Genomic DNA, 19073 nt, shown 5'->3' on the forward strand with positions numbered 1-19073 from the left:
GTCCACAAGGTCTCTTCCAACTCTATGATTTTAGTTGTTTCTGACTCATGGCACTTCTGCGGCAAAGCTATTGCAAGGTTTTCTTGGCAAGATTTGTTCAGAGGGGATTTGTTATGGCTGAGAGAATGTGACTTGCCTAGGGTTACTCAATGAGTTTCCGTGGCAGCATTGGGATCTAAACCCTGATAGTCCAGCACTACAAGGGCTATCTTGAACATAGTATACAGGTTCAGCATTTCTTATCTGGAATTCCAAAATCCGTAATATTTCAAAATCCCAAACTGTTCACATAGGTGGCTGAGACAGCAACATCTTTGTTTACTGATGATCCAATGCACATAAACTTTATTTCATGAAAAAAATATTTTGAATTGCCTTCAGGCTATGTTTAAAGGTATATATGAAGCATACATTAATTTTGTTTGGGTCCCATGACCAAGATATATCATTATGTACGCATATGCAGATATGGGGATTCCAAAATCAAAAACATTCTGGTCCCAAGCATTTTGGGTAAGGGTTACTCAATCTGTACAATGATATGAAGTCCTAATACCCAAACAGAGACTGGCTATACCACCAAGAAAGATAGTATACATTTTCAGGGAATCTATTATAGGACTGCAAGTCCATCTAAAAGCAATGTTGTTTGGAGTTTGCTAGTTTGAAGCCCACAGTACCTTGGCTTGATTCTTGTCCTTCTACTAGGGACATTGAATAAAGAGGTGCTTTTGGGGTTTTTTGTGTTTGTAGGATTCTTGACCAAAGGGAAATGTGTGCATGTCCACAGGACACACTGCAAACATGATAAAAATGTATGCATTGGAGGGGATTCATGCAGAGGGAAGCTTGGAAAGTTAAAAAGATCCTGTGCGTATTTATTGTCTATTATTTGTAAGAAAACAGGAATAGTATCATTTGGGTGTGGGACATACAGCGTTCTGAGGATGAGATAGAATAACTTGGTCTATGCTTCCTTGATTGCCCCCCCCCCCCCCAAAAGAAGAGTAAACTCCAATAATGGAAACCAGTTAGGAACCTAATGAGCCAAGATAGCTGGGGCTGACAGGAACAGTGGTATAACACTGGCCAACATACATTCTAACAACTCAATTGTTAGATCTATTTCTGGGTAAATTTCACCTGGTGCCATAAATAGCACCAATTTCCACCTATCAGCTCTAGTTTTAGAAATACAGAACATATGCCACACACTGTTGTAGTTCAGCCTGTGACTGTGTTTGTGCCCAAGCGAGAAGCCCGAGGTATCTCATGAAATGAGTGTTTCTCCTGCAGATTCACAAGGTCACATTCCTGGGAGAGGCCTTCAATATTCTTTCTCTGAGAAACTACTGTCTTCTGAGGATAATTTAATGAGAGTGAAGATAGAAAGCAAAACTTTTGTATACAAAGACAAAGTTCTCAGGCACAACGAAGGTGAATATGTCTGCAGGAAAAGACAGATGAGAAAACCTTATCTGGTATAAGAACAAGAGAAATGCCTTGCTTTCAGTTCTGGGGTCAGGTAAAGCTTTATATTTTGCTACAAGGGAAAGAGCTTGGAATTTCATGACTGGTTCTGTCTCCAAGTGTTCCTAGTTTCATGTTCCAAGTTTTACCAGGCTCCTGATCTGTGCATTGGATTTTCATGTTGCCTTGTTCTATGAAATTTATACCTTTGGATCTTGTGTTTTACCTTTGTGTCTTGAAGCTCATGGACTATCTTTTATCTCTGGATTATATTGTTTTGACCATTTTTATTGCTTTGCTTACATATATTCTTCAATAAACTGTTTGCTGATTATACCAAGCTGGTGTGTTTAAAGACAGAGGTGTTCCTGCTCTGGAGTACAACACATATCACTCTTCATTGAAAATCATGGTAACTATATCTAAGAAACTAGAGCTGGTGTGATCTATCTAATGCAATTTTCAGAATCAGTGCCACAAATAACTATGAATAGACCTAGAAACCAAGACACCAAGATTTTTATTTATTTATTTATTTGGTTGGTTGGGCTGTGTAATACATTTTGAGGACACTGAGTAGAGGAAGCCTGCCACCAGTCTCTGTTGGGTCATTGGTATTCCTTATCATAGTACAATCAAACTGTCATCTCATGGCATTTGAATTCCTCACTATTTATGACCTGCAAAGTTATCATAATAGTTTTCTCTGAGCAGAGTGTTTTCAAGTTTTCCATGAGGAAAATCAAACTACTGTGTTTGGTTTATTATTATGTTGATTTATTTTAATTGTGTTTTGTTTCATCTGTAATTTTTGGGTTTGACCCTCTGTAAGCTGCCCCGAGTCGCCTACGGGAGATGGTGGTGGGGTATAAAAATAACGTTATTATTGTATTATATTATTACAGACCTGGTGTGATTTGGAAGGAAAAATTGAGATTTTCAAGAGGATATTTTTTCCCTTTACTAAATTTCAGATTGCAAAGTAGAGAAAAAAGGGGTGCCACCAGAGGGAAAACAGAAACACAAACACACAGAGAGAATTCTATGCCTGGTAATGAATGCTGACAGTAATTCTAGCACATTATTTCCCGTTTTAAGTTAAAGCATCATGGCTGTCATTATAACAAACCCTGTACTTTTTGTACTTTCTAACCAGCCCAGGTTTAAATCCAGTTTTATAATCCAACTGTATCCAGGAATGTGCCAAATCATTAGTTTTATCCGTATTGTGCCCAGCCAGCCAGCCTGCTGCCAGCCTATTTAACCAGTAGAATAGTTGATATAAAGTGATCCTGACATTTCATTATTGGGTACCCTCTATTCAGAAGGACTGCAGGCATCCAATTTAAAACAAAACAAAACTCACAACTGCAGTCTCTCTTCCTCCCTCTCCCTCTCTCTCTCATATGTAAATAGCAGAGCTGTCCTAGATCAAGCTGGGATGAATTTACAAATGTGAAAAGTAGAATACTCTGCCACAGGGCACAGGCCGGGGAACACATATTCTTGTGGACCAGGAAGGGAAGGTCAGAAGATAATAATATGGATTCTGCCTGAATCAAAACCCTCTTTCCTGATATTGCATTGGAAATTTCCAAACTAATGATTTGTCCAAAGCATGGCATTAGCAGGAAATATTCACAAGAGAAAAAGAGAGCATGCAAACATCTTCTTTCTGTTCCAGAAGCTGATCTCTTTCATCAATTATTTAATTCACTGCCCATTAGATATACCAGCCATGCAAACACTGTGTTCTCTGAATTAACCATTGGATTTATGCAGAAGCCAAACTCAGTTCTCATCTGTCTCTTGCACTATTAAGTAGTCATGGGCCCAAAATTTGTCCCATTTGTTTCATTCCTGTTTCTGTTTCGTTCTGTCCATTTGGATGGCACAAAATGGAAAGGCCCTCCTGAAGCAAAAAGGGCGCTTTGGGCCTACGGGTGAAGTCATCCCCCCCCCCCCAATAATGTACACAAAACAAAATGAAAAAAAAAACCCCAAATATCTGACCTCGTGATTTCAGGAGGTTCCAACAAAAAACAGATTGGGGCCCCCACTGAAAGCCGAACATGAAATTGATCAAAGTAAGTCCTGAATGCACAAGTCTACTATTCAGTCACAAGTTGATCGATACAACATTCTGAAGAACACATTTACACTTAAGAATTAATGCAGTTTAATATGGGTTGTTGTAGGTTTTTCGGGCGATATGGCTATGTTCTAGAAGCATTCTCTCCTGACGTTTTGCCTGCATCTATGGCAAACATCCTCAGAGGTTGTGAGGACATCACAACCTCTGAGGATGCTTTCCATAGATGCAGGTGAAACGTCAGGAGAGAATGCTTCTAGAACATGGCCATATAGCCCAAAAAACCTACAACAACCAAGTGATTCCAGTCATGAAAGCCTTTGACAACACAGTTTAATATGTATTTAAATGCTATGGATTGATGCTATAAAATCATGGGAGCTGTAGTTTTGCAAGTTCTTTAGCTTTCCTGTGTCAGAGAGTGTTGCTACCTCACAAAACTCCAAGCTCCAGGATTTCATAGCATTAAGCCACGTCAGTTAGTGGTGTTGAACTGCAGTAATTCTAAAGCGTAGGTGCATGCTTAGAGCTTTGGAAATGTTCACCGATATCACAAAAAGGCTTGCATGCAACCTTCAGTTAATAAGGAAGGAAAGGAAAAATCTTCCTTTGAAAATCTCTCTCTCTCTCTCTCATATACCTGCTTCACTGCCCCACATGGACTTGATTCCATAAGGGCATTTCTCTCTCACTTTCTTTCTCTGACTCCACTTCTGCATATCTGCATATGAAATGTTGTCAGATGTCCGTATTGGAAGACTTTTTCTGCGGTTCACCACTAACTAGAAACCACATCCTCTGGTTCAGCAAAAATGCTTTTTATTCCCTGCAGAGGGCAGAGTAGACACAAGAAGCAACAAATGCAGGGAAATCAAATGTGGATCAACCTGAAAAGAAAGGCAAGAGGGTTCTTCAGCGGAAAGGTCTGCTGACTCAAAAGGTGGAGGAGTCTCATTCTTTGGAGTGTTTCAGTAACACAGGGTGGGATGGCTGAACACTGGCCACCACTGCTTGATGAATACTGGGATTCATCATCCAAAACATTCCAGTTCTGTGGAAAAGAGCAACACTAAACTAAGAAATACATCTCTAGATTATTTTTCTATACTACACACCAGTTGTGTAGGAAGTCATTTGAAAGCCCTATCTGCCCCCACTCACCCACCCCAGTCCCAGGGCTGGGGATCATTGGCTCCTTCAAACTCTCACTCACTGAATTTCACAGAAACCCACTGTTTTGGGCAAAAAATGTGATTCTAGAGTTGCCATTTTGGCCCACAAACAGGAACAACTAGAAAATCTATCTTGAAAGAAAACAAGTAGCTCTATCTAGAAAAGACCATAAACTTCCAGCTGCCCAATGGTACAATCAACGAAGGGTCCAGAGCAGCCAAACATATCCTTCTCCATGCTTATGCTAACTGTACCTAAATGTTGAATAGAAGACTTCATACTGAGATGAAGGTTGGACTAAATGATGTCCCAAGATACCATGGCCATTTGAACCATGAGAAAAAGTGACTATGTTCTGAAGTTTCACATTTTCAAGGTCTTTGTTTATAGAAAGATCATATTCTGCTCTACAAACCTACTCATGTTCTAAGGAGTGGGTGCAGAATACTGCTTTGAGTATAAGACTGCAACTCTGGAGACTGGGGATCATATTCAACTTGGCCATGGAAAGCCGCTGGGCAAGTCACACTCTCTCAGCTCAAAGGAAGGTGAAGACAAGCCCTCTCTGAACAGACCTTACCAAATGAATCAGGTGCCTTGGGCTTGACATAACTTGGAAATTAGTTATTAGACTTGAAGAAGTAAATAAATTCTGAATTAAGGTGTAGTGGTTGAGCACTGAACTATAACTCTAGAGGCCAGGCCAGACATGGGCAAACTAAGGTCAGATGCGGTCTCCTAGGCACTTACCTCAGGCTTTCCTCATTTTCCCTGTCCTTTTGGCATAAGGAATTGCAGTCCTCTGGTGCGCTCTCAGCCACCGTGTGTCTTGCCCTCCTCCTTCTCCTGGCATAAGGATGGTACAAGTGGCCCCATCCTTATGACAGGAGGATGGCTCAAGGAATGCGGAGACTGAGAGCCCCTGGAGCATTCTCAGCCACTGCCTGTCTCGCCCTCTTCCCGGCATAATGCCAAGGATCGGAGAAGGAGAATGGGAAAGATTGGGAAGGGGGGATGATCAGGACAGTTGCCACATGTCCCGCCTTTTTCCCCAGCATAAGATGGGGCAAGCATTTCTGTCCTTATGCTGGGAGGACAACCTAATGATGACCCGGGCCCTGCCCTGCCCCTCCTAGCCCCGCGCTCTCCCCAGTGTGTGCCTAGCCTCTTTCCCTCCTGGCCGGCCCAGAATGTGGCCCCAAGCAAAAATATTTGCCCATGTCTGGGCCAGGGTTTAAATTGCTGCTCAGCCATGGACAGCCACTTTGTGCCCCTGAGAATGTCACACTCCCCAAATCTCATAGGAAGGCAATAGTAAGCCCTGTTTGAACAAATCTGTTATTATTATTATTATTATTATTATTATTATTATTTTACTGACACAAAAACACAGTATGTCACAGCAAACAAGATCTATATGCTGGATTTTGTATCACAAAATCACAAGTCGAACACTTCCCAAGCGTCTAGGACTGTATGATGTATTTTCGTACCCGATCGGTGCCACCTTGTCATGGTGGGAGGCTTAACTGCTCCAAGGATGCTGAGAGCTGTGCTGGCAATAGTGTAACTACCAGCGGGTCCGACCAAACCAGAGAGGTCTCAGCTGAGGAGTGGAACTGAGAGCACCTAACCCATTAGCATTATGGAGAAACAAACCAAAACGAAGTCTATACTGGCTCGGTCGATGCCCAGGATAAAAAGGACCGTGGTGGATGCTGCTGATTCTGGACATCCATTGACAAGTGGGCTACAGAATCAAAATAGAATCATAGAATCAAAGAGTTGGAAGAGACCTCATGGGCCATCCAGTCCAACCCCCTGCCAAGAAGCAGGAATATTGCATTCAAATCACCCCTGACAAATGGCCATCCAGCCTCTGCAAATGAACAATCACAGAAGCGACAGAAATATACAATGCCAGAAAACCACACTATTATTATTATCTTGCAGAGCAAGTCACAATAACTTAAAGGTCACATAACAATTATTGCAACCTTAGTTGAGAAAAGGGACAACTCACGATCTCAATTACCCACAATTCACTGGCATGTATCAAAACTAACAACAGATATTACAAGATGTAACTCTCCTGAGAAAAGTTTGTGTCCACTTGTGACTTCAATACTTGTGCTTATATATACCGAGGCTTATGTTTAGAAATAATACTTCTCTCAGCTAAAAGCTGTCACTCAGCCCACAAGACCCTGTTCCCCTTTCCTCTTCCACTATTCCTGCTTTGAAAGCGTTGTTTCAGATTTCACTCTCTATTCAACAATTTCATGGTGTAATCATCATCTCAGCACCATTGAGCCCTCTTCTGCTGTGCTTTTGCTCCCTTCCTTTCTGTGAATATATAGGGTTATCTATTAGTCATCTGCTGCCACTGGGAATGGTAGATCTCCAGTCAGTGAAGTAAACCATCACCATCAGAAAAACCTCTCAGATAGCAAAATTGAAAGAAGATGCACAAAATTTGTGTTGCACCACAGATACAAAAGCAAATCACATTTTGTGTAGCATCAGCTCAAGACATTTTGGTGCCAGATGAGGAGTTATTTAATATATTAAATAGCTGCCCTCTTTAGATACACAGCCTTACTATTACATACTCTGTAATAGTAAGGCTGTCCTCTCTGCTGCTGCTTGGAAATACGAGAGTAAATGTTCTCTAAGAAATTGCAGAGCTTGAAAATAGCATGCTATTGTGAAGGAAGATGATGGGAGAAAATCAACTATTTGAAACTGGTGCTGGAGAAATGTTCTATGGATATTGTGGAGTGTTAAAATGACAAACAAATGGGTCCTAGAGCAAATCCAACCTTATATCTCCCTAGAAGCAAAGATGACTTAAGTTGAAACAGGTGTACACAAGACATATCATGAGAAGACATTACTCATTAAAAAAAAAAGATAAGGATGCTTGGTAAGGTACAAAACTGTAGCAAACAAGGAAGAGCACACTACAGGTGGATAAACTTAACCAATGAAGCCACAGTCCTCAGTTTGCAATACGTGAGAAGAGCTGTTGATAACAAGGGGCCCTTCCACACTGCCATACAATCCAGAATATCAAGACAGAAAATCCCACAATATCTGCACTGAATTGGTTTATCTGAATCCACACTGTCATATATTTCAGTTCAAAGCAAAAAATGTGGAATTTTATATAACTGTGTGAAAGGGGCCAAGGTCTTTCATCCATAGGGTCGTCTTTGGTTGAAGTTGATTTAATAGCAGTTAACAACAACCACAAGCAAAACGTTTCCCATATCATGAAGTATGAGGGATATTATTTATTATTTATTTATTTTGCAGTATTTATATTCTGCCCATCTCACCCCGCATGGGACTCAGGGCAGATTACGATGCATGTATACATGGCAAACATTCAATGCCATTTAGACATGTAACATATATAGACAGACACAGAGGCAATTTAACATTCCAGCTTTTCTGGGTTCATGAGGGTATGCTCGGTTCCGGCCACAGGGGGAGCTGCTGCTTCACCGTTCACTTCTGACACCGGGTCCTTTAATGGAGTACCTCCTTGATCTTCTGCGTGCTGCTGGAAGGTTTTATGGCATCGTAAATTAGTTAAATTAGCCTCCCTGCATAAATCGGTATCTAAATTTCCTACTTGAGAGATGCAACTGTCTTTCGGGCTGCATAGGTCAACAGCAAGCTAGACTATTAAAAGTCGGGAGTTTACTCCAACCAGGCTGGCTTCGAACTTTGAACTCATGACCTCTCAGTCAGTATTGATTTAATGCAGCTGGCTACTAACTAGCTGCACCACAGCCCAGATATCTTTAGAGGTTCCTATTTATTGTAATTGGGATGCTTAGTTCTGCAAGAAATACAGCATGTCCTGGCATGCTCTTTAATGTAGTTTATTCCCCCATCCCCAAAACTCATGACTTTAAAATAAACTGTGAGAAAGGCTTCCTCTTGGAGGTCCAATGGGTGCCTACTTTGGTTTCTTTCTGGCCCTAAGCCAAGGCATGATTTTTTATTAAACCCTTTGGGAGCTTAATTTGCTTTAATTGTACATGTGCATGGCTTTTAATTGTTGCAGACGTTTAAGCTGTTTTAACTTGTTGGATTTAATATGTCTATTCTGTTTAAGATACTTTATTGCTTTAATCTGTTCTGAATTGTTTATTGTTTTATCTGTCTGCCCTGAAAAAATCCACAATAAAGGGTGAGTTATAAATATTTAAATACGTATATATATAAATAAGTGCCCTAGTGCAGAATTATATAATCCTACCAGTTCCCTGCAACTGCAAAGGAGATAACCAACTGTTGTAAAATTATGAGCCTGGTTTCATCTTAATAATTTAATTAAGTCACCTGTTCTCTTCTTCTATATTCAGCCATTGAAAGGGAAACGGAAAGGTACGTATGTGAGTAAGTGCCATGCAGTGGTATTGGAACGCCTGGTCACTTTTTCAATGAGAAGATTAGATCTGGGCTGATATCAGGACAGCATACGTCAAACAAACAAGAGTACTTTATCGTTGGATTACAGAAACACTTCAGCCACACTCAGAGACACTTTGCTAAGCCATCAGAATCATATGCTATGGTTACAAGATTTAAGTATGTTGATACCTACCAGATGTTTGGAGAATGAGAGCTAGAACTGGGAATTTTTGGCTCTTTCTACAGCTGCCCTATGTGGAGAACTGAGAGGGGGTTATTCTCATGCTTTTGATTGTACTCAAATAGTTCCTGTTGAGGTACATTTCCCCAAAATCCCTCAAACCTATTCTGGCTGTGGGACTAGAGGAGTTGTAGTCCAAAGGAAGGACATTTATGATTCTGATACTGGCCCAGCTATAGGGCACTCCTGGATAAGAAAGCCTACAATCTGAATAGGAAAGTCTACAATCAGTTTACTACTTTTGGTTTTGTGTGCCTTGTTGCTGTTGTTGATATAAAAACCATTAAAATTCACAAGCTAAAATTAATAAAGTTAAGGTAAAGTATTTACACTGGCAGTTTGATAAGTTGATCCAGATATTTGTCTGTCAAACCGCATCTCCCTATATAGACTACCTCATGCACTACGATCAGTGGAGGAGGCCCTGCTCTCGGTCCCACCTCTGTCTCATGCGGGGTTGGTGGGAGCAAGAGAAGGGGCCTTCTCCAAGATCACTCACTTATGGTACTCCCTCCCCAAATAAATAAAAATGGCCCCCATCCTCCTCTCCTTTAAAGAAAAACTTTTGAAAACACACTTATGAACTATAGCGTATGGAGAGGACGACGACTAGCACATCTTAAGCCAATCTCACTGGAACGCTGGCAAATTTACTTGAATCTTATGGGCTGCTGCAGTACAATTTTTAAATTATTATTGATATGCTAGGCACTTTCTTAGGCATTTTCTTAGGACTCGTGTGTTTTTAGTGTAATTATATTTTATTTAAATATTTATAGTTTTCATTATTTATTTTTACTTTTATTTTCTCTTAGCAACTATAGATTTACTGATGCTGTTTGGTATTGTTTTGATTGGTGTGCTTTTGTTGACTACGGCATTGAATGTTTGCCTTTTTGTATGTAAACTGCTTTGAGTCCTCTTGGGGAGAGAGGGCAGTCCATAAATAAAGTTGTTTATTATTGTTATTACTGTTTTACTGACACAAAAATACAGTATGTCAAAGCAAACGAGATCTATATGCTGGATTTTATATTACGAAATCACAAGTCGAACAATTCCCAAGCTTCTAGGACTGTGTTATGTATTTTCGAATGGTGTGCACAGATCCAAGTAAGGTGGCCTTTTGCAGTCGACAGATCGTGATTTTGTCAATGTTTATTGCTTCCAAATGCTGGCTGAGATCTTTTGGCACAGCACCCAGTGTGCCAATGACCACTGGGACCACCTGTACTGGTTTATGCCAGAGCCTTTGCAGTTCGATTTTGAGGTCTTGATAACAGCTGAGTTTTTCCTGTTTATTATTATTATTATTATTATTATTATTATTATTATTATTAATTAGTGGTCTCCTATTCAAGTTAGAACCAGGGCTGGCCTTGTTTAGCTTCCAAGATCAGACAGGATCTGGTACCTTTAGGGTATTTAGGCTCTTCACCTAAATTTGGTTAAAAGGAAAATTGTGCTCAAAATTGTATATGCATATGCCTTTGCATCTCATAATTTTAGTTTAGCAGCCACAACCAGACATTTGACAAGATCTATGGATTTGCTTTGCTTTGCTTTGCTTTGCTATCCATAAAACATTTCCAGAGAATTAGGAGAGGGGCAGATGTAACTCTCCATTTACTAATCTCTGGCATGCTGTATGTTTGATGAAGTTGGTGCTTTGGCAATTCAGTGTCCAGTGTGAATGAAATCTTCTTACGCATTCATTTGGGCCTGTTCTAAACCTTAAGATAAACAGCAGGGAGCTTTTGAAATATCTTACATAGTTTCTTGTTGTAGCTCACTTCATACATCTTGGGTACTGGGAGAAATGTGTGGAATGTAAGAAGTGCTACTAGTGTTAGGCTAAGTGGAAATACCACATGAAAGGGGCTGTTAAGTTCTAAGATATATTTATTTATCGTGTCATCAGCAACCATTGTTTTACAATTCTAACAGAGCAAAACAAACACAGAGATTAAAATGAAAAAGAAAAAAAAAAGAAGAAAAAAAAAACCACACAGATTTTGTAAATTTGGTATTTGGTTAAATGTCCTTTGACCAGTATCTGGCCACTTGGAGTGCCTCTGGGGTTGCCGCAAGAAGGTCCTCCATCGTGCATGTGGCAGGGCTCAGGGTGCATTGCAGCAGGTGGTCAGTGGTTTGTTCTTCTCCGCACTCGCATGCCGTTAAGATATATTACGTGCCTACTTAATATAAGGAAAGGGAGTCTGTTTTATTTATTAGAACATGTATCTTCCATTCTGTATGTAGACACGTCTATATTTATTTATTTATTTGCATATATATCTTGTTCTATATCAAAAGATTACAAGACAACATATATGTACAAACCATTTAAAGTCAAGCTGCTGTGAATTTTTTTGTTATCGTAGCTGTGAGTTGTAGTCCAAAAATTTCTGGAGGGACACAGGTTGCCCTTTCTTTGCTCCTAAGTCAGGTATAGAATGTATGGAAGTTCCTGCGTTTCATAAACAAGCTATAACCATATTTACACCCCTTCCTCCCCATTCTTTCATGCGGGTCTTTGTTGCCTATCAAATTCCCTAGTATCTTAATATGATAAATATGCTTTTTACAGTATTATTCTGTAAACCACACTACAGATTATAAGTTCTGCCTTCAGCTAACAAACTTGAATATGAAGTGTTTTGAATTGCTTTTAGAATCCTGCCTCAAGCCACAAGGAGAGACAGGCAATAAATATATTATTATTATTATTATTATTATTATTATTATTACTATTACTATTATTTGATGCACAACAAGATTGGTACACAGCTGTCTTTTGTATCTGATCAAACGTCAGACACTTCCTATTATTATTATTATTATTATTATTATTATTATTTACATATGCATAACATCACAGGAGCCCCTGGTCGCACAGCGGGTTAAACCACTGAATTGTTGAACTTGCTGATCGAAAAATTAGTGGTTCAAATGCTGGGAGCAGGGTGAGCTCCCGCTGTTAGCCTCAGCTTCTGCCAACCTATTAGTTTGAAACATGCAAGTGTGAGTAGATCAACAGGTACCGCTTCAGCAGGAAGGCAACACCACTCCATGCAGTCGTGCCAGCCACATGACCTTGGAGGCATCTATGAAAGTCATACTTCTTGCAAAAGTTCCAGTGCACCATTGTTGATAACCTGTTGTGATGTTCAGTGTAACCAGTCTGGGTTATCATCATTACCATCACCACCAGCACCACCACCACCATCATCATCATTATCATCACATCCTTCTCTGTGCTGAGTGGTAAAATATGAGAGCTTATTCTATCCTGGGATAAGCTGAAAGAAGCCTTGAGAGAGTTTGTGTGCTTGTGTATGTATATGAGAGGGAACCATCCCTTTCTCCGAGTATGTAGAATGGCAAAAGGGTTTTTGAATACCTGGGTATGAAAATGGCAGTGGCAGCATCTAAGGATGGCTGACCCCCTGAGACTGTGCTGGCACTTTCCCCTCTCTGCAAAATGACCTTCAAGTTATATTGAAGGGAAGTAATGCTACCCCTCTATTCTGCCTTGGTCAGACCACATCTAGAATACTGTGTCCAATTCTGGGCACCACAATTGAAGGGAGATGTTGACAAGCTGGAATGTGTCCAGAGGAGGGCCACCAAAATGATCAAGGGTCTGGAGAACAAGCCCCATGAGGAACGGCTGAAAGAGCTGGGCATGTTTAGCCTGCAGAAGAGAAGAGACATGATGGCCATGTATAAATATGTGAGGAGAAGTCATAGGGAGGAGGGAGCAAGCTTGTTTTCTGCCGCCCTGAAGACTAGAACATGGAACAATTGCTTCAACTACAGGAAAGGAGAGTCCACCTGAAAATTAGGAAGAATTTTCTGACTGTGAGAGCTGTTCAGCAGTGGAACTCTCAGCCCTGGAGTATGGTGGAGGCTCCTTCTTTGGAGGCTTTTAATCAGAGGCTGGATGGCCATCTGTCGGTGTTTTTTGAATGAGATTTTCCTGATCCTTGGCAGGGGGTTGGACTGGATGGCCCATGAGGTCTCTTCCAACTCTAGGATTCCATGTTTCTATGATTCTATATCAAAATCCATAATTTCCTCCCAAAAATTGTCCTTGACTTATACCTGAGATCAACTTATACGTGATGATATACAGTACTCTTATTATGAAATTACATAAGCAATGATATGGAGATATGAAATCAAGTAGATTGTATAAGAGTATTCACCTCACATGCATCCCAGGAGTCTAAGGTAAGGAACAAATGTTCTTTGCTGTCAAATCAGCATCATCCATAAACCAAACCTCAGGCTCTGAGTCACCTTCAACCTAGCCTTTTGTTTGACTAAAAAGACCTGAAAATATTCCTAAATCAGATCATCATACCTTGAATTTTCTCTGGCCTCAGTGCAGGTCCCAAAAAGACCTCTTTGAACAAACTATTCTTGCATGGAATAAACGTGTCCTTGGTTCTATGCCCTTGAATATCTAATCAGTGCTCTTCCTTTCGGTACAGACAACATCACTGTTTCTTCCTTTAAACTGTTATCTTCTCCCCAAATCCTTAAGTTTCTGAATGCACTGGCACTGGTAGATATGCAACAATCACAATTTATAGCATCTTGTGAAAAACTGCTTGATAATAGCAAATCCTTGGGAAGTTTTACAGGCTGTGTTTGTTATGCAAAACCATTTACCAACAATTCAATTCCAACAGGAAAGCGTTCAAGAAGGCCTAGATAAATATTTGGAAAACAAACATTTTGAAGTGCTTTTAAGTCATCATCAACACCATTGTGTCTATAGTTATAGATGTCACCGGAATTAAAAAAAAAGGAGGTATCTAAGATATAATAGCAAAATATTCTATTTCAGCAAAGATCCTTCAGAAAACAGCAAAGTAATGTGTGAGTTACATAAACTCATAGACTACAAAAAAACAATTCCGGTTTAAATACAAAGCTCCAAGGAAGTAAACAACAGTAATTTATACAATCTAAGAATGTAAGAATTTGCTAGGTTCTCCAACACAACTCTATGGCAACTTCCAGTGAAATCATATCACAAAATTTCCTAAAAAGAGCATATTTTGTCTGATATGAGAGGTGATCATACGGATATAGGGATCGTACTCTAGTACACTTTGGGATCTCAAAGATTCAGCCATGTGATCCTCACATTCCATGGCACCCATTCATAGCAAGTGCTTCCCTATATGTGCTATTAAGTGCAAACAATATTAAGTGCACAATAACAAAAGGAAATATACACAGGTTCAACAGTCAACTAAGCAACTCTGTTTTGTCCATAGAGTTCCAGTTTTTAGAGTGCTGAAGTTAGTTCCAGTCAACTAGAAATGTACATTCTTGGGTTAAGCTGTGGCTCCTTTTCTAAGACACCCACCAGGACAATTATAACAAGTAGTTAGCTGTGTGCATCTTACATTTTGCATGGCATCCTGATACTGTGGCAGTGATGACAGCTGGGACTCCGAATGGTACGGGGATAACCCTTTCCGCAGAGTCCTCAAATCAGTTGTTGACTGCTGCAAAGAAAAGAGAGAAAAAATAAGACATCTGCTTTGAGCAAATTGAACTTCTTTCTACTTACAGTTCCTCAGTTGTTTCCCATTCCACTCTTAATTAATTTAGCTCAATAATATGTACTGGAGAACCACTGTGGATTATATTTAGGGGTGAATGTTTTGTTGATAGAAGGCATCTGCCAACACAATGAGGAAAGAGAATTAATCATATCCAGTCCACTGATGGAAGCTTTCTGTCAGCAAAGGGAATTAAATTCAGCCCTACAAGAAAATTTAGTTTATTTATATAATAAAAGCGAATTATTAAAACATCTTCAGTGGCTTGAATATTGATGCATATGAAAGACTGACATCCATAGAGGTTTGTGCTAATAGTAATTGGATTCCTTTCAATCCCAACCCCTTAATTTTTTTAAAGGACAGACTAAGGTAGTATCTACACCAGGGGTCCACAAACTTTTTGAACAGAGGGCCAGGTCACAGTCCCTCAAACTGTTGGAGGGCCGGATTATAATTTGAAAAAAAAACATAAATTCCTATGCACGCTGCACATATCTTATTTGTAGTGTAAAAACACTTAAAAACAATACAATAATTAAAATGAATAACAATTTTAACAAATATAAACTTATTAGTATTTAAATGGGAAATGTGGGCCTGCTTTTGGCTGATGAGATAGGATTGTTGTTGTTGCTGTTGTGTACTTTCAAGTCATGTCAGACTTAGGTTGACCCTGAGTGAGGGCCGGGTAAATGACCTTGGAGGGCCGCATCCAGCCCCCGGGCCTTAGTTTGAGGAACTCTGATCTACACTGTAGAATTAATACAGTTTGGCAGTACTTTAAAAGCCATCACCCACTGCTATGGAATTATTGGAGTTGGGAGTTTTACAAGGTCTTGCCAATAAATTCTGGTTCCTCACCAAACAACAATCCCCAGGATTTCAAAGCATTGGGAAGTCTGATCTGGCCACAGTGGTCCACGCTCGTTACATTCCAAATGGATTACTGCAACGCACTCTACATGGGGTTGCCTTTGAAGACTGTTTGGAAACTTCAACTAGTCCAATGGGCGGCAGCCAGATTACTCACTGGATCGACATACAGGGAACATACCACCTCTCTGTTGTGTCAACTCCACTGGCTGCCAGTCTATTTCCGAGGGCAATTCAAAGTGCTGGTCTTCACCTATAAAGTCCTATATGGCTCCGGCCCTGCTTACTTGTCCGAACGTATCTCCGAACGTATGTCCCACCTCACAATTTGAGATCGCCCGAAAAAGACCTACTCTCGGTCCCGCCAGCTTCACAAAGGCGTTTGGTGGGGACAAGGGACAGGGCCTTCTCAGTGTTGGCTCCCCACCTATGGAACTCGTTCCCCAAAGAGATTAGGTCAGCTTCATCCCTCCTTTCTTTTAGGAAGAAACTTAATGCATAGTTTTTGGACCAGGCTTTTGGACAGCAGGCATAACAACAGTTTGGATGTTGAATTGAACTGGAAATGGTTGTTTTTTGTTTTTAACTTAATGTTTTATATATTGTTTTAAATTGTTGTTATATTTGTTTGTAGGTTGCGGCATCAAATTGTTGCTAGTTGTAAGCTGCCCTGAGTACCCCCTCGGGGGTTGAGAAGGACGGGGTAGAAATGTTGGAAATAACAATAAATAAATAAAGTATTGAGCCATGGCAGTTAAAGTGGTGTCAAACTGTATGAATTCTACTGTGTGTAGAGCCAGTGTAAATTCTTAATTCATGTTCTTATTCTTCAAAATGTAGGAAGACATATCTAACAAGTCAAATATTTTTCTTATTTATTTATTTTATTTATTTGCATTATTTCTACCCCGCTCATATCAGCCTGAAGGCGACTCAGAGCAGTGTACACAATCAGCACAATTCGATGCCATAAAAATACATACACTGATAAACAATAAGAACCATTATAGTGCAATTAGACATAAGACAGTGCATAATAACAATATTAAAAACTAAAAACTATATCCTTTCATTCAAGTCCTTGTTCCTTTCCGTGATACAATAAGATGGCCAACACCCCCACCACATACACACACACACACACACACACACACACACACACACACACACACACTAGGCTTAATTTGGGAATTTTCCAAGCTCTGGCAGCTCTTATGAAAGGATAAATAACATAAAGATATTTCTGCCTATCAATGATAAAAATAGTAATTCACAGTTTTTCAATTTCACGGGGGTCTGGTGCCACTAACCCCTGCGAATGTGGACAGCTGACTGTAATTGCATTCTTTTGGAATCCAGGGCAAACCTGTCAGAAGTGTTGTTTATGTATTTCTCCCTCTCCACATAAAGTATATAAAACTGCAGAAATAATACTAGTTCTGGATTAAATTTGGAAAGGAAGAGAGATGAGAGAGTGCTCCATTTCTGAAGCGTGATTTCAATTCACCATTTTTAGTTGGCATTACATCTGTTCTGGATCACAATTTTAGATAGGATACAAATTAACCTAAGGAAATCACTTTAACCCGTAATTTTCCCTACGTATTGAAATTTTCTGACATCCATTTGCACTAAGTCGGCAGCTCTATGAAATATACTGACATGTGGACATATGGTTTTTGTCATAGGAGGGGTGTGTGTGTGTGTGTGTTCTTTGGGGAATTAGTCATTTTCAGAAAATGATATCAGAAAATTATAGTTTGAAAAAAATATTTTATTGAAACAATACTGGGCACGATATATAATTTTAAAGCAATGCTGGCAAATTTAATCTTATAGAGATATGTACACTTATCTGACTTGCACACAAAACGGAATTCTATATGCCAGCAATTTCCATAATTTTTAAAATCAGAAATATAACAAGTTATATTAATTAGGACTTATTCCTATGGGTTATAAAAAGAGAGGGCCTTCTCATTTTAGCAAACTGTAACCAGAGAGGTTTGCATGGTCCACAGGGCACCTCTGAGCCCCATTTTTTGGATCAAACTCTCCCCACAGTTCCCCAAAGTTCTTTTTGACTGTTCCTATTTTTTGGCATAATGTACAATAAATTTTTGCCAGAAAATCATGTAAAATTTTTTAAAAATGTTGAAACACAGTCAACACCCAGAACCTTCCTTTCCTCCTTTGCCAGTATCCTGGCATAATGGCAACTGGAAGTAACATGGCATCGCTTCCGATCACTGTTTTGGAGAGGATACTGCCAACAGGGGTTTATTTTATGTTGGGAATTTTAATCTGCATTTCATCAGTGGATTTTAACTCAGTGTGTATCATTGTTTGTCTTTTAATAGTGTTTTATCCCTTGTTTTAATAATGTACCCCAGCTTGAGCCGCAGGAGAGGTGGGTAATAAATGCATCATCATCATCATCGAGATCCTCTGGATTTACACTTCACTTAACATGCCCCCCTTCATGGAGAAATTAAAAATATCTAATATGTCAGGCAGTAAAATGCAGACTGTGTGGTGGAATGTAAAATAAACGGTGTGTAATTCATGTTGGATCAGCCCACACACTGCCTTGCCAAGGAAAGAAACTATGCCACGCAGATGAACACTAAAGAACAAGTAGTTACTCTTCTTAATTCAGAATAACATATGCACAATATGATCAGTTGCATCAACTCACTAAATGTCCTTTCAGAGAGATTTAAAATGGTATTTCTTTGTCCAAACCAGTCTGTCACTCTCTCTCCTCTCTTCCAACTGCTTCTCTGCACCTGCATAGTCTGAGCCTGAACAAAATTGCAACATTATCCAAAACTTATAGGCTCAGCTATCACCCCATGCATTGCCCGACCAACAGAGGTGGCCCTAGGTAATTTTCAATTTTCAATGGTAAGCAAACAGTATTCCCCCCCCCCCCCCCAACCAATCACTGCTATATATATTCTGTTCGTCGTGGGAGTTCTGTGTGCCATATTTGGTTCAATTCCATCATTGGGGGAATTCAGAATGCTCTTTGTAGGTGAACTATACATCCGATTAACTACAACTCGCATATGTCAAGGTCTATGTTCTCCCAAGAGCGTCTCAAGAGCGCCCCTGGGAAAAATCAACTATACTGCAAATGCTTACTTTGTGTAATGGGTTGAACCGCCCCTGCTGACCAATCAGCTTCATGCATTTTATTTTACAG

The 19073-nt window shown here is 39.9% G+C and overlaps 1 protein-coding gene across 1 annotated transcript in view; it reads right to left on the minus strand.

The window, feature by feature from the left end:
- Positions 1 to 19073, minus strand: part of CCDC85C (coiled-coil domain containing 85C) — a 212911-nt gene that overhangs the window by 27258 nt on the left and 166580 nt on the right. The window contains exon 3 of the mRNA XM_060755694.2: positions 14831 to 14932. Coding sequence (XP_060611677.1) covers positions 14831 to 14932 — 102 coding nt within the window. The remainder of the gene's footprint in view (positions 1 to 14830; positions 14933 to 19073) is intronic.

Source organism: Anolis sagrei, chromosome 1 (assembly GCF_037176765.1).
Source record: "Anolis sagrei isolate rAnoSag1 chromosome 1, rAnoSag1.mat, whole genome shotgun sequence".
In the NCBI taxonomy this organism is placed as follows: domain Eukaryota; kingdom Metazoa; phylum Chordata; class Lepidosauria; order Squamata; family Dactyloidae; genus Anolis; species Anolis sagrei.